At 36.9% G+C, this 16417-nt stretch overlaps 3 protein-coding genes across 3 annotated transcripts; 2 read left to right on the forward strand and 1 right to left on the reverse strand.

Moving 5' to 3' along the window:
• The first annotated feature begins 501 nt into the window (after positions 1-501).
• LOC137742163 (ras-related protein RABA1b-like) lies at positions 502-3129 on the forward strand. Its single transcript, XM_068481945.1, has 2 exons — positions 502-849; positions 2503-3129. Exons 1-2 carry the CDS (start codon positions 629-631, stop codon positions 2933-2935), a joined length of 654 nt encoding a protein of 217 aa, XP_068338046.1. The 5' UTR covers positions 502-628; the 3' UTR covers positions 2936-3129.
• Positions 3130-3848: 719 nt separating this feature from the next.
• On the forward strand, positions 3849-12309 carry LOC137742445 (anaphase-promoting complex subunit 6). The gene is made up of 16 exons (XM_068482310.1): positions 3849-4213; positions 4618-4752; positions 4884-4957; positions 5208-5247; positions 5898-5943; positions 6190-6269; positions 6436-6614; positions 6715-6840; positions 7112-7186; positions 7922-8047; positions 8579-8648; positions 9387-9469; positions 10287-10400; positions 10683-10782; positions 11703-11738; positions 12017-12309. The coding sequence occupies exons 1-16, from the start codon at positions 3968-3970 to the stop codon at positions 12146-12148; spliced, it is 1662 nt and encodes a 553-aa protein (XP_068338411.1). The 5' UTR covers positions 3849-3967; the 3' UTR covers positions 12149-12309.
• A 100-nt stretch (positions 12310-12409) lies between these two features.
• LOC137742443 (uncharacterized) lies at positions 12410-16366 on the reverse strand. The gene is made up of 8 exons (XM_068482308.1): positions 16247-16366; positions 16000-16116; positions 15016-15209; positions 14827-14932; positions 14544-14694; positions 14248-14387; positions 13160-13326; positions 12410-13082 (listed from the first exon to the last, which is right to left on the reverse strand). The coding sequence occupies exons 1-8, from the start codon at positions 16308-16310 to the stop codon at positions 12789-12791; spliced, it is 1233 nt and encodes a 410-aa protein (XP_068338409.1). The 5' UTR covers positions 16311-16366; the 3' UTR covers positions 12410-12788.
• Positions 16367-16417: the final 51 nt, after the last annotated feature.

Genomic DNA, 16417 nt, shown 5'->3' on the forward strand with positions numbered 1-16417 from the left:
TTGACTTTTTAATGTAAAAATGTGATTTTTCGTTAAAGTGAATAGTACAAAGAGTTTTTTTGTTAAAATTCTCTAAAATAAAATAAAAACTTACATCTTTTAGAGAAACAATTAAAGAACCTAAGAATTGTTTCATCTTTTGATTCAATCATTAAGGTTTATATAAAACGTGTGGCTTGTTAAAAAAAAAAAAAACAGAAAAAAATGAAAACCGAGGTTTTTGGCCGTGCAGAGCTGCTCCTTCCTTTAATGTCTTCATTTTGAGGACCTGTGCTGTCATTTTTTATATAAATTATTAAATTAATTTTACGGTAGATTAAATTATCAATTTAAATAATTTTTGTTACACAAATATAAAATACTTACAACTAAGAAAAACAAAAAAATAAGAAGAGAATCATTCTATCTATAAAAAAAAGTGCTGATATTTACATGGACGTTTCCTCAATGTACAAATTCCTTTGACATCAAGTTTCTGGCGCTTTTTTTAATTAAAAACGCTTTCACACTTCCCAGTCCCACTTCAGTATCCCCACCGAAAGCTGCACCTCTCTGCAACTCTGTCTCTCTCTCTCTGTCTCTGCACCTCTCTCTTAATTCGAGCACCAAAAGTTAGAGAACTGCAGAAATGGCTGGATACAGAGCCGACGATGACTATGACTACCTCTTCAAGTTGGTCTTGATTGGGGACTCCGGCGTGGGGAAGTCCAATCTGCTCTCTAGGTTCACCAAGAACGAGTTCAACCTCGAGTCCAAATCCACCATTGGCGTTGAGTTTGCAACCAGGACCTTGACCGTTGACGGCAAAGTCATCAAGGCTCAGATTTGGGACACTGCTGGCCAAGAAAGGTCCTCCCTTTTCTTCTTCCTCCATGGATTTCCCCATCTAGGTCTTGCTCGTTTTCTATTTTATTTTTTGGGTTTGTGAATTTTTTTTATGCTGGATTGGTAGATTTTGTGTTTTGGTGAAGTTTAATTTTTGGGTTTTTGTGAAATTTGGAGCGGATTTGGGTGATTATTGTTGCATGTAGTTTTTTTAGCTCAGATTTGTTGAATTTTGTTTGTTTGTTTTTTTTTCATTTGAAGTTTGTGCGTTTAGGAAGATTTGGGGTCACTCTTGTTGCAGAGACTCATTGATATTAGGATTTGTTTCTGGTTTTCTTGATCTTTGAATAGTAGGTGGGACTTAGATCCTGGTTGGTTGAGATCCATGCATTGTCAAGGAAAAAGATAGGCTAACTGTGGTAATATTCTTGCCTTCTTCTCGAGGCACGTACCGGGATGAGGTAGATCTTAAATTCCTTCAGTTTGTGGACTCAGATCTTAAATTTAGGGAGTAAATACTATTCCTTAATTACTAATACAAAAGCATGCTTTGCCGTGAACCTTCTGGCATGCCTTTAGATAGGGATTAGATAGCATAGTATTTAAACATTGCCTAGCATGTAAGCGAAAAACATTACCTAGGAAATCGGTGTAAATTTTTACAAAAGGCCGTCAGTAAAATAAGAAAGAAAAAGAGAACCAAGGACGTATAGAACATCCTCTTTCCTTTATAGATAATAGTGGCGCAGCATCGTACTAGTAGCTTCCCCTTTAGTTACAACTTACTTGCCACGGATTAGCTTCTCTCCCTTTAAATGCTGGATGGAAGTTTGTGCTGGTAGTTAGAACTTACTTTGCATTAACAGGACTTACATTAACACGGTGGGCTTTAAGGGTTGACAAAGAATGGCAGAACAGAAGGAACAGGACCGAGTCAAATTAGCATCTGTCGTGTCTGCATATATTCTGACAGTTAGAATCTAAGGACTGAAAACAGATGCTGAGAAAAGTAGTGGTTGTAGAGTGTTGTTTTCTGTTGAGATTTTCCACTTGATCCTTTAGGCATGTTCGTTGTTGTTAACTAGTTGAAAGGACTAGTGGTTATGTTTGAGACTCATAGGGAATCCATTATTAAAAACATAAGCAGTTCCCTTTTTATAGTAAATACGAATACGAACGAGAGCTTATTACCTGACTGAAATTTGATGCAGTGCAAGGGCTATTGCTAATTATGCTTATTTTCTTCTTGTTATGCGTTTCACTTTGTGCACATTTCATTTGGCGGTTATGGAAGCCCAGCTCATATGATGTATCTGAAAAGGGATACTATAAGCTGATGAATATTGCTGCTTTCTGGTCGGTTTTAGCTGATAATATTGCTTTTTCTTGTTTCTTGGCATTCAGTTGGTGCAACTTATTAAGGCCAAATTTTATCTTTTGGAAACTTAGAGCATCATTATATTTAATCAAACTACTGTTGCTAGTATATGGCTTATACATTGGCCAGAATGTTTCACTACGATTCAGGCTTATGATTTCTAATAGTGAATTGTGGTTCATAATCCATTTTGGCAAAGGACTTTCCCCCTTGCTTTTGAAGTCTGCTTATGACCGTTTCTCTTAGTGATGCCCTTCTACATATTTTTTATGCTTAAGTTTTCCCTCTTGGTCTCATAGGTACCGCGCCATCACTAGTGCTTACTATCGTGGGGCTGTGGGTGCACTCCTTGTGTACGATGTAACTCGCCATGCGACATTTGAGAATGTGGACAGATGGCTGAAGGAATTGAGAAACCACACCGATTCCAACATTGTTGTGATGCTCGTTGGGAACAAATCAGATCTCCGCCACCTTGTAGCTGTCTCAACTGAAGACGGGAAGTCCTATGCTGAGAAGGAGTCACTCTACTTCATGGAAACATCTGCACTGGAATCAAAGAATGTAGAAAACTCCTTCGCTGAAGTTCTGACTCAAATATACCATACTGTGAGCAAGAAGGCAGTTGAAGGGGGAGAAAATGGAACTTCATCTGTCCCAGCACAAGGAGAGAAAATAAACATGAAAGATGACGTGTCCGCGTTGAAGAGAGTTGGGTGCTGCTCAAGCTAGGCCTGGTAAACAAAACTTGATTGAATGAATATGGCTTCTATGAACTGTGTAATATTTTGCAGAGGGACACAAACTAGAGAATACCGGAACACGAAATTTTTACTTTGAGTAAGCTAGCTTATGTTATCCTCAATTAGTAAACAATTTCAGCGGATGCTGATTAGCACTTTTAATTCGCACTTCAGCACCATCTATCTATGCCTTTAAATTTGTTTTTAGCAATGATATATTTGTTCAAATTCAATATCAGCATCGCCTTTCTTTTCGAAGGAAGAGGATCCTCTCTGGATCCGCCTATGAGGATCCTAGGAATCCCCACATCTTAGCCATTTGTTGTGTATCGTGTAGTTAATTTTCGTTAGATATTATTTGTGTTTAATTTTAAATAAAAATGTCAAATGATTTTTTACACGATGAATGACTAAGATGTGAAGATCCTTAAGATTCCCAAAAAGTGGATTTGGATGGGATCCAATTCCCTTTTCGAATGAGTAAAACTTCCTGATCATCGTGTACAATGTAGTGCCACATCATTGATTAATTTTTTTTAACCTTGAACCTTGGACTGGAGTTCAAAATTTAAAGATTTTGATATGACACGATTTCAAGACCTTGACATGAGGCCATAGATTCAAGATGCTAAAATCGTAGGTGTAATCGGACGGATAACACATTGTATTTGTTTTTTTTCCTCACATCACATGATGAAACAAAAAAGTGCAAAGTTATATATACTCAATTACATTTAAGATTTTTTCGTATAATAATTTTAAACACGGTTCTAATTTGAATATTAAACTTTCAGGTTTTTTTATTTGTATCTAAAAATATCAAGTTCTTTAATAAAAAAGGGTTTAAAATTTTAAATTACAAAGCCTAAACAAGAACTTAACCAAAAGCCCATCACTCTAAAACCCCCACAGCTCCCGCCCAATTCAATCACTCTCTCTTCCCAAAATCCCTCACCCACTCTCTCTCTCTCTAACCCAATTCGAACTGAAGCAACCAGAGCAAAACCCCCTTTCGGCGACAATGAGAGAAGAAGAGATTGAAAAGCTTCGTGGGGTAGTTCGGGACTGCGTGACGAAGCACCTCTACTCCTCCGCCATCTTCTTCGCTGACAAAGTCGCTGCCTTTACCAATGACCCTGCCGATATCTACATGCAAGCTCAGGCTCTCTTTCTCGGCCGCCATTACCGACGCGCCTACCACCTCCTCAATGCCTCCCAGATCGTCCTCCGTGACCTCCGATTTCGCTACCTCGCTGCCAAGTGCCTGGCAAGTCTATCTTGCTGCTGAAATTAGGAAATGGGTTCTCTTTGTTTGCTGAGTTGGTTCAATGTTTTTGCTAGAAATTGGGTTTTCCATTTGTGGATTTTGGGTTTCTTTAGTTGGGTTTTGGTTCACTTTGATACGTGATTGTAGAAAAGGAGAAAATGGGATTTACTTCTTTCTTACTCGGATTATAAAGGCGACATTTTTTCGTGTTGTCGGATTTTCAAATTCAGTAACATAGATAGATATATTGATGATTAAAAATTGCGGTCTTTCAGCTTTAATTTGGGTCGATGCAGTTGTATTCTGGATTAATAGGACTGACTAGTTCTTTTCTTTTTGTTTTTGTTTTTTTTTTTGTTTTTTGTTTTTGTTTTTTGTTTTTGTTTTTGTGTCTGTTTAACCAGGAGGAGCTGAAGGAGTGGGATCAATGCATATTAATGCTTGGCGATGCGAAAGTGGATGAACAGGGGAATCTGTATGACACAAAGGATTCCAATATCATGTACTTGGATAAAGATGGCGAAGATCATGAGATCAATGTAAGATTATCTGACTACCTCACCTCCTAGTAAACATTGTTATATGAAAATTTGGAAACAGTTTCCGATGTTCTGTCTGTATATACTACTATCTTTGTCACATGAAATGTGTTATTCATATCTTGCAACAGATATCTTCTGCAATATGCTTTTTACGAGGTAAGGCATATGAAGCATTGGAAAACCGTGTCCAGGCCCGACAGTGGTAAGTTTTTCTCTGGGACCTGGCTTTATCATGTAATGTTTAACAGGCGTGCGTGTGTTTGAACATGTTTTTGGGTAAAAGAAATGATACCCTTTGTAGTTTTTAACTTGTAGGAGTATGAGACTTAAGCTTAAAGTTGATCTTGTGGATAGACAATAAATGATTTCTATAGGTGTGGTATCTGCTGAGAAAGGTTGATTGAAGGGATCCTTTAACTAATTTTATTTTTTTATTTTTTTTTAATTTAAAGGTACAAAGCTGCTATCAAAGCTGATCCCTTATGTTATGAGGTACGTTTGGAATATTCCGTTGGATATATGGGATTTTAACTTACCAGAGATAGTTTGGTAAAACACCCGAACACCTGTAAGTTTTATAGAAAAACACTTCAAGGGCCCAATTGGTGAAAAAAAAAAAAAACTCCTCGACCAACCACTTATCACATTCTAATTGATTCTTAGTTGCAAAATTCATTTGGTATCCTTCTCCCCACCATTGCTAGGTAAGAGGGGAATTTTTCTGAAGTAATTAGTTTGAAGTGTTTTTCTCGGAAGTTTAATCTTATCAAGGGTTTATTTATTAAAAGCCCAAACTTATTCTTTCTTGCCTTTTCTAACATTTTATGGCCACCAAAAGCAGGGAGGGGAAATAGCATTCCCTACAAAAGAATTGAAATTACTAAAGTATCAACTTGATAAACTGTTTTATCCTTTCGAACATGCTTAAAAATACATGGAATCATTAATCAGAAGGTAGGTAGAATCACTTTCTCATGGGGAAATAAATACCAACTGGAAAATACTATTCAGTCCAACTCTTTACCAACTCTATTACATGGGGTGAGACCCATTTGAGAGTGTTAGACAAAAAGTTGAGCTTTCTAGCAGCTTCAGTTTCAGCCTTCAAACTTTTTCTACTGACCTTTTTAATTTTCTTTCAGGCTTTGGAATGTCTTATTGAGAATCACATGCTTACATGCGAGGAAGGTTAGGGTCATTTAAATAAACTTTTCATTTAATCAAGTTCGATTGTTATTCAAGGAAGTAATATCATGTATTTTGATACTACCTTTTCAAGTTAATTAATTAAATATGTTTTAGGCATCTGGCACTTTTATCTTTGTTGATCCATAGATTGCATTGGATTGTTTCCTCTGCATTTATTTCATCAATCATTTAACTATGGATTCCATGGTCCCCTACTTATACCTTTTTATTTGCTGCTGAGTTCAGAGGCGAGCCTACTTTCATCATTACAATTTGGTCCTGAAGATGGATGGCTCTCGTCATTCTACTCATGTTTAATTAAAAAGGTAAATCGAAATGCATTTCAATATGTCACCCTTTAAGTGTCGAACATAGAGAAGACATCTTACATCCAAACAATTTTTACCCTTTTAATAAATATTACTGTACAAAACATCATATAACAATATAGTTTGCTGTGTTCTCATCAGTCCTCCTTTTTGTGTTTTCCAGTATGACAAAGAAAATGTTGTAGAAGCAAAATTCAGAGAACTTGAGGAAGAAAGTTGTAGTAGTAACACTGAGCAATCCTTCATTTGTACTCTGAAAACCAACACCGACCTTCTAGCCTGCAAAGCTGAATACTATCATCAGTGTGGTGAATATCAAAAATGCTTTGAGCTAACTTCCGTGTAAGTTGGGAACTGGTTTGGAAGCAACATACGATCATACCTACATTTGAGATTTTATTTCCCCCCAAAATTTATCTGCATTTTATTCATGATTCAACAGACTACTCGAAAAAGATCCTTTCCATCTGAAAAGTACGTTGGTGCATCTAGCAGCAGCTATGGAGCTTGGGCATTCGAATGAGCTCTATCTTATGGCATGCAATCTAGTGAAGGACTATCCTCAAAAGTGAGAGTGGTTGAAAACTATATTACTCGAGTCACTACTGTACAATTTGAAAATTGAAAGTACATCCATAAATACTTATGCATATAGTACCATTACTGGGAATACCCATGAGACGAACATGGAATATGGATTGCGGTTTCCAGGGGTTTTGGGGGATCTTGTAACTATGATTTTAGATGCCAAAAGAAAGACGGACTTTGAATTTTCTTATGTTTTGTCGCTTTTGTGATTCATTTAGTTCAGTACTTTATCAGGTGTATTCTCTTTGCAGGGCTTTATCATGGTTTGCTGTTGGTTGTTACTATTATTGTATCAAAAAGTATGTTGAGTCGCACCGTTATTTCAGGTAACTCCATCACAATTGGTAATGCTGTTAAATGAAGTGTATACATGTAATATATTTTGAGTTGCCTTATTTCCCCCATGTTGACTTGTGATTTTTTCGTTTAGACCTTTCAATTTCTGCATTATTGGTTTGAGATCCTTTTGATTATGACATTTATTTTGTGTTTATGCTTTGAAGTTTATTCTGCAGTTATGCTGTGTATATGAGAAAATAGGTTATAAGCATTCTTTTTCCTCAGCTTCCCTGATATTTCTGTTTTGTGTCCTTGTTGCCTGATAAATGGCCTTCACATCATACTGGATGCTTTAGATTATTTAATGTGAATTCTGCTGGATTATATAGGGATTGTGCTGTAGTTAGGCTCATAACCTTAATCAACCTTGCATCAGTTGTTACCACATTGATAATTTTAAATGTACTTATGTTACATTGCTTTGTATTACTCGTATATTAATAGATCCTTTTTAGGTTGAAAGTTTGGACCAATCCTGGTTTGGATTTGATTTAGTCCTGCTTGAACATGCCCCCTGCTTCCTCCCTCATTTGGTGAAAAGCATTTGGAACAACAATCTGTCCCTAATACACACACACACACAGAAAAAAAAAAAAAAAAAAAAAAAAAAAAGAAAAATCATTTGAAGTGATAGCAGTTGAAAAGGACGGGTTATTGTTTCCTTGTATGTTTCAATATCTTGAATCCTTACCGATTTCTTTTGGGTTTGTTTTACACTGTAGCAAGGCTACCAGTCTAGATGGGACCTTTCCACCTGCTTGGATTGGATATGGGAACGCATATGCTGCTAAAGAAGAGGGTGATCAGGCCATGTCGGCTTACCGCACTGCTGCTCGTTTGTTTCCAGGGTAATTATGTATCTCTCTCAGTATCTTACGTTGACCATTACCTTGAATTTTGTTTTCCTTCTGCCACTTGGGAATACCAGGAAGAAGATATGATAATGTTATTTAGGCAAATTTTAGAGATTAGTATAATTAATAGGAACTAAAGTCATTTAACTGAAACAAAACACAGATTTGGTAGAACATTCAATTTTTTCTGCTTGATATTTTCCTTTAGTTTGATTGGAGGTGATATGGTAGGGCACATAAAGCTTCTGTTTTTTATCCTAGTAGAAAGAATAAAATTATGGTAAGAACCATCACCTATCTGTGCGCAGTGGTTAATGGTGTCAGAGTAAAAAGGTATAATAAGAAAAAGTCAAGAACACAGCAAAATCTTAGGTCTTGAGAATTGGAAAACTTCAAAATGAATTTCTAATGATCTTACTTGGAATATTATCATTAGTTTGTCTCTTATGTCCAATAGTCCGTAGTTTAATTTCTCTTATTATGTATGAATTGTGTTTTACAGGTCTTGATATTCTCTTATTTCAGGTGTCATTTACCAACTTTATACATTGGGATGGAGTACATGCGAACCCATAGCTTTAAGCTTGCCGAGCAGGTAAAATAGAGTCCTGCAAACTACTTACAGATTGCTGTTTGTGATCTTGGTGTTCAGAAATGTGAAATAATCCTCATCTATACCAATCATACAAGGAAAACCCTGAATGGCATATTTACCTCATGACTTCCTACGTTTTCTTAAGTCACAAACAACTCTTTACATTAAAAGATTAATCTATAAAAGTTTGAGAGCATGATGGGCAGTATGAGAAGTGGATAACTCCAAGAGGAGTTTGCTTTGTCATAGGCACCTGCACTTGAAGAAAAAATGAAATTGTAAAGAAAGGAGAACTTTACATGTGAAGGATGTGTGAAAGGACTACTGTTCTTAATTAATTATTGTTTGTAGCTTCCTTGAACTTTCAGTTTAGTCTTTAAAAATTTAAATTTAATCTAAACTTTCAGCTTCTAATATATATTTTACGTATTCGTTGCATTATTCTGATGTCACTGGCTTACCACTTTGGAACGATGACAACAAACTGTGTTCCGTCTTTGATTTGATGTCCAGTCCACTTGTCAAAAAATTGATTACAATGAAAAAGTATAACATTGTTGCCCAGATGTGTTAGATTGATACAAGAATAGAAGTATCCTCTCCATCGATATGTAGCCCTTAATACATTTCCCATGTACGTGCCCACCTGACAATAACGGATTCTGTGACCGGGTAGTTTCATTTGTAACTCTTTATCTTACAATAAAAATACTGATATAAGCCTCTTTGCTTCTGTAGTTTCTTATGCAGGCGAAGGCTACTTGCCCATCAGATCCACTAGTATACAATGAACTTGGTGTTGTTGCTTATCATTTGAAGGAGTAAGTACTGTTACTGTATCATGAGAAATGCAACCTTAAATAATGAATATAAGATAAGTTTGTAAAGGCATTCGAAAAGGCTGACCATTTATTTCTAGTGGTTTATAAGTAAGGATCGTACATGCACAATTTTCTCAAATGATATTTATATTGAATCGCAAAATATTAACTCTACCATTCTATAACAGTCGGTTTGGGCAACTTTACATGTATGGGTATTTAACTGGCCCAATGTGGTATATTTATCTGGTGGACTAGTGCTTCGTTTTTCTCACATCCATATTTGTTCTCTTAAGTTGCAGAGTGCAGAATGATTGTAGTTAGTAGGGTTTTAATTTTTTTTTATTTTGTTTTATCATATCTACACTTTTTTTTGGGGTCGAATCCTTTAATTTCAAAGTAGTCTTATGATGGATTGACAACTAAACGAAGGATGCTAATTAAATCTGCTTGAAAATTGACTCTAATTTTCCGAAACAAGTTACCAGAAGGGGAAGTAGTTGGTAATAATTTGAAGAGAGGGAAATAGTGTGGACTCGCAGTGTCATATAACTTGGGAAATTTAACATTTGGGGTCCTCATGCTGTATGATTATTAATTGGCTCATAAGAAGTTGCTACTGCATTAAGATTATGAAAATTGTATTTGTATTCTGTAATTTATGTGGACTATTAGGTCGTATAATCAAATCATTTGCATGTTTTCTTTCCTTTTTAGTCTGTTCTATTTGCTGGCCATTTGTCACAAATTTTCTTTTCAGCCACACCTCTCCGATTTGTACTATGTGATTTTTATGAACATCTCTCTTTTCAAACAGGTATACTAAAGCTGTGTGGTGGTTTGAGAAAACTTTGGCTCAAATTCCCTCCCCTTTGGGTGAAATGTGGGAACCAACTGTGGTTAATCTTGCTCATGCATACAGAAAACTGAAGTATGTTATTTATTTGATCAGAATTTCTAGCATTTTGTTTGTTAGCAGTGTCTGTACTTCTTTCATCCTGAATTTTTTATTTTATTCTAGGAGACTTTGGTACCTTTGATTTGTGGGGTTGAGAGAATGTTCTCTGGAATTTTTTTTATTTATAGTTTTTTGATATAGCGCAATTTGTTTTCATCTTCAGTTTCTCTCTTCTTACTGATGTCTATGGTTTAGTCTTTATATGTAAAACTAATATTTCCTCTAGTCTAACTAGATAATTCTACTCTGTCTCAGGATGTATGATGAAGCTATTAAATACTATGAGAAAGCACTTGCATTGTCAACAAGAAGCGTGAGTACTTATGCAGGTCTTGCGTATGCTTACCATTTGCAGGTATCTAAAGTTATAAATTACTTTATGTATTTTAATTTTTTAGAGAATTGTGTTTATTTCTCGTTTTGCTGGGCATTGCTTCTTGTTCTTGAAATGTGTTAAAAACTTGGAATCTGTGAATGGATAAATATTAGCAAGGGCTTCCGAGTTGATATAAATGAATAATTTCCACTTATAAAAGGTGGTTGTGAGAATGTGAGGGCAAAGTTCCACAACGGTGAGGGATCAAACCCTGCAAGGGCTTATAAGGAGTTGGGCTACTCCCCATATAATGTAGCCAATTGGTTTTATGGTGGAACCCCAACTTTCTCAGGTTGTCCCGCGTGTGAAGCTCAAAGGCACACATGCTCCACGTCATCATGTTTGTGTTGTTCACGTGTTAGGCTTGAAAATTCGCCACACGTGAGAGGGCGTGTAATAATTTGAGAACAAAGTCCCACATCGGTGAGGGATCAAACCATGCAAGGGCTTATAAGGAGTTGGGCTACTCACTATATACTTGGTTTTATGGTGGAACCTCAACTTTCTTCAGTTGTGTACTTAATGCAGACTGTTCTACCAATAAACACTCGTTTTTGTAGTTAGATGCATGATGTTCTGGATGTGTGATCAGTTTCAATATCTCCCTGTCATATGTGGATAGAGAAGCTTCACGTTTGGAGTAGAGAAGAAAATTTTAAAATTAGTCGGCAGATAATATGCTTGTTGCATTCTCTTGGATGGGTAAATAAACACGTTATTCAACTCTAAAACAATGAAATTGATCTATTCTTGCCTGGAAAATGTTAGTATCACTTAGAATCTTGTGTCTAGACACTGAAACTTCTAAAAATTGAGTGCTTGTGTCTTTCATCCCCGTCCAGTATGATGACAGTACTTAGTGTTATTGTGTTTATGCTCTTGTTTTCACTGCTGTGCAGGATAATCTTAATGCAGCAATTTCATTCTATCATAAGGTGAGTAATTGCTTGCTCTCTCTCTCTCTCTCTACTGACTGTGAGGCTGATGATTCTTTATGTTGTATTGCATGACTGATGAAAAACTTTAAATTCTTTGTCGTACATGGATCCATTAAAATTTCCGCATGATGCCTTCGTGCCCAAACATGCTTTCTATGCACCTGGAATATCTTTTTAGATGCTCATAGTGTTAGCATGAGATTGCCTGTAATGGCAGGAAGATAGTATGATTATGACAGAGGTATGATTACGTTTCTTTTGTTGTGTCCGTGCAGGCTCTATGGCTAAAACCAGACGATCAGTTCTGCACCGAAATGTTAAGCTTGGCTTTAGTAGATGATAGCCGTCGTGGTGTGGACTCCAGAACTGAATTTCTAGGCTTAATTACGTTTGATGAACGCGTTTAGTCTTGTATGCGTGCTGTATTTTATGTGCAATAGATACCCCAGTGCCTGGGATTTGATCAGGTGAAGTAATATCTTAGGTTTTCTTGTATCAAAGTAATACGTCTGAACCTGTTAGTATCAACGATTGATGATTGAAATAGAGGTACCTGGGAGTTTATTCATGATTTTGGCCAAATCTGTCATTTTAACCAGTTTTCTTATTTAAACGAAAACGACGTGGGTAATGAAGGATTAGGCAAGCATAACGAAAGAAAAGAGTGATTAGCAAAGTGCCCCAAAATCTCCCTTATGATTTTTGGCCAACTTCAAGGCCGACATAAAGATCGATGCCCGCCAGACATTATTAACAATGATGCGAAGTAGTATTACAGAAGGTAGCATAAAAAGTACCGTAATCCCTTGGAGAAGCCTCAATTGACCGATCTCGGAAGCTATACTGCCACTGACTGTATTGTCATTTAAGAATATCCCTACTGGAGAGAGTAAGACAATATATATAGAGGAACTAGGCATACAAAATCTATAGTTTCTCTTCTTTAACTTTCTTAAAGCTCGAAAACGAAGAATAATTAAAGCTCGATGAGTCATTAACGCAACTTAGTCATGCAGTCTTCCGTATTGTACTATGTTAATTCCCTCTTCAGTCTCTTTTCGTCCGAGCAACATCAGCAATGTATTGATTCAAGTGCTGACCAAATATTTTCGTAGAGAATGACTCTGTGACATGCCGTCGTGCTTCTATACCCATTCTCTGAGCCATCTGCGGGTCTTTTATGAGTTTAGCCATAGCCAAGGAGAACTCTCTTGGGTTACAGTCACACAGAAATCCCGTTTCACCATTCTTAACTGTCTCTACAGGGCCCCCACTGTTGCATGCAATAACAGGTTTATGAGCGGCCATTGCCTCCAGAGGTACAATGCCAAAGTGTTCATCCTGCATTTTTGAATATCTCATATTAATTTCATTTTCCCCACTATCCAATCAACGGAACAAAATTATGTACTTTTTACCTTTGGCGTATAAAGGACGCATAGGCATTGGGAGAGAAGTGCATTTCTTTCTGCTGTCGAGCAAGAGGTGATGAAGTTAACTTGACTGGACACTCCTTCCCTTTCTGCTAGGCTTCTGAGCTCCTCTAAGTACTCAACATTTTCTCTCAGACGATTATCGAAGCCACCTAAAACATCAGACATGTATTACATTTATCATTCCCATATGTGCAGAAGTTATGCAGCACTACCAATCAATTAAGGAATGATAAATGAGTATATCAATGTCAAATTAAAGTCCACTAGTAAAGCATTGAAGTAGAATTGATTCCTCTTGGAACACGGCCCAGGCAAGGGTTGACCAGGGTAAACTGAACCTAAGGACCCAGCGTAACTTGTCCTGCTAGCTCATATAGAAATCCAATGTACATATGGTTGTTTACCTAGCATCCACAATAGGTAAAAGGCAACCCCATACAAACCTCGAGTGACGAACACATACGAGTCCCCAATATGACCTAACTTTTAATTTAAGACAATAATTAATATTTAAAATGTTTAGACTAACACGGTCAGAAACTATTGTTCAAGTTAAAATAGAATTGCTAAAACTATGACACTTGTTTCTTACAGCATCTGCATTGTTTGGAACCCTGAGGAATAACTTTTGAGAGGTCAAACGAGTATGTAATCCTCCAATCAATCTAAATTCATTTCACCTCACCAAGTACCAAGTCACTGGCCAGTGTTATTTAAATTTTGACATCTTTATATACTTTTCATATATATCATGCAAAATGACGCGCAAATACTTTGCAAATAACAAAGGAAAATTTGAACACCCAATACAGGGTTCTGAATTGGCTGTACGTCAGACAAGCTTACAAAACTGCTCATAAAAGGCATATGATACTGTAAAGCTCTCAACATGCAAATGAACTAAGGGAAAGCTTAACCACACAACCAGGTGATTACTGCATGCTTCTACGTGGTTATTGAGAGCCAAACAAAAATGGAAACAGTCTTTCAACAGCAACATAAGGTAATGAAGGAACACACATCCTATAGAATCATTAAGATTAGTAGGGAGATAACAAGTCGGAACATGCCTGCAATTGTCAAGGAAGCTTCAGCCAGATCAGGACCTTGAAGGACATCCCCTTCAAGGGTACGAAGCAGAGCAAAAGCTGATATTGCCAAGTCTATATTCTTTTTCCTCTCGAAACGATTGATAGACAGAAAATTTAGCCTGGAATGAAAAAACCAAGGCAGGAAAAACAACAGTAAACTACCAGATGAAATTCAGAGAAGAAAATCTTCAATGTTATGGTTAGATATAGATTCATACAGGCACCCTAAAAGTAAAACCAAAGGGTACCGGCAAATATACAAACATGTTCATTACTTGTAAGAATTGGCGGGTTCATTAAACTGATTCACATTGACAGCCGGATAAAGAACAGCTGGCTGAATCCCTTGAGCGGCAAGATGCTTAAATGTCTTTGCAAACATAGATGCTGTAAATTTGCTGTTAACAAGAATCTTATGTGCCATTCCTGCAGCATTATTTATCAAAAAGGAAAAGGAAATCTAGTAAAAAAATAGTAGTATATCCACAACAAAATAACACTGAAAAATACACAAGAAAAAATAGAGGAATGTCATAAAGCCAAGATATGGAATCAGACCAGTTGTCATTTCTTCTATGAAGTCTATGGGTTTTCTATATATCCTCCTCAAAAGAGTCGTGTGTTGAGCCAGCAATAAATCCGGAAAATGACAGTAAAACAAAACCTGGACAGAAAGACGTAAAGTATTAAACAACCATACTACTGGATGCTACCAGATAACAATTCATACGAAATAGGTGCAAATACCTTTGTTGCCTTCTTAAGCTTCAGTAGTGGGATGACAACAGAAACCTGATCTGCTAGTATTACATCAAATGATGGCCACATGACCAGCATGCAGAGAGCAACAAAAAGGCACCGTATATATGCACACAAAGCATGGAGTCGATAGAATATATGTCGGGGTAGGAAAGATCCATATACAGTAACAGGAAAGATACCTGTAAAACCAAATGACAGTAAAACATCAAACTATGCAGCGATCTTGAACGACATATGATCAACATGAAACTGAGAAAAATAAAAACAAAAGGAAGGAAAACATGTTATGTTGTTCCAACTTCTATACATTCCCAAAGGGCCTAAAGGAAGTGAAACGTGTAAAGTTGTAAACCATCTTCAAACCCCAAGGCCTAACATCCATCTACCTACGTAGTCACCTATTTGAGGAAATCCCCATTTACCATATTAGAACAGGAACATCCAACCTAAAATCAATTGGCGATTGGTGGAGAGGCCTGAGATGATAAAACACTTGTGCAAGGCTTTAGTTCACCAACGTCGGATTCACACCCTCAAGAGGCAGGTCTGTATTTTTATCCATGTTTCTCATAGAGTAGACTCACCAAGACTAGCTGTTGTACCGTTATTTCTCCCTAAAAACAATGCATACTATTTTCTTCTCTTATATGTAAATTGGGCCATCATCTAAATCTCCCACTAACACTCACAAACAGAAATTACAATCTCCTTTCTACAACTTCCTTTATTTATTTATTTAAGGTTTGTCTTCGCTATTTCCGACTACTGGATAGTCCGGATTTTTATCCATTAGATTGGCAAGTAAGAAAAATAAAATTTCCTCAATTCAACCATGACCTTTCATTTCTCGTACTACTGACTAGTCCGTACTATTGAAGAAAAATTGATTTATTTATGATATGGTATTCCAAATAGGGTACTTATCAATTTGATCAAAGCATAAATTGAAGTAGAGAAAGCCGCACACACCAGAAACGGTCTCCTCAAAGCATCGATTTTTATCGTGGTGGGAAGTGAAGACGTGAACTTTGTGGCCATGTGATGCAAGTTCGACAGCCGCGTCGACGATCAGTCTTTCAGCTCCACCTACCCATCACATTCACCACAACAAAAACTCAATCCCCAAAAACTCCTTCACAGTTTTCAAAAAACAACCCAAAAACCCCTTCACAATTTTCAAAAACAACAGAAAGAAAAGAGAAGAAGAGGAAGTTACCTATGCCCAGATCGGGATGAATGATTGCAACGTTCAACTTGGAGCCTCCTTTCTTCTCCGCCATTTCTTTCAGCTCGTTCTTTCTCCCCTATTATCTGCAGTCTAACTCAAAGTCTCAAGGGGAACCTTTTCTGCTAATATTGGGCCGAAACGGACCGGGTCTGCCCCAAA

This window comes from Pyrus communis, chromosome 8 (assembly GCF_963583255.1).
Source record: "Pyrus communis chromosome 8, drPyrComm1.1, whole genome shotgun sequence".
Classification (NCBI taxonomy): Eukaryota; Viridiplantae; Streptophyta; class Magnoliopsida; order Rosales; family Rosaceae; genus Pyrus; species Pyrus communis.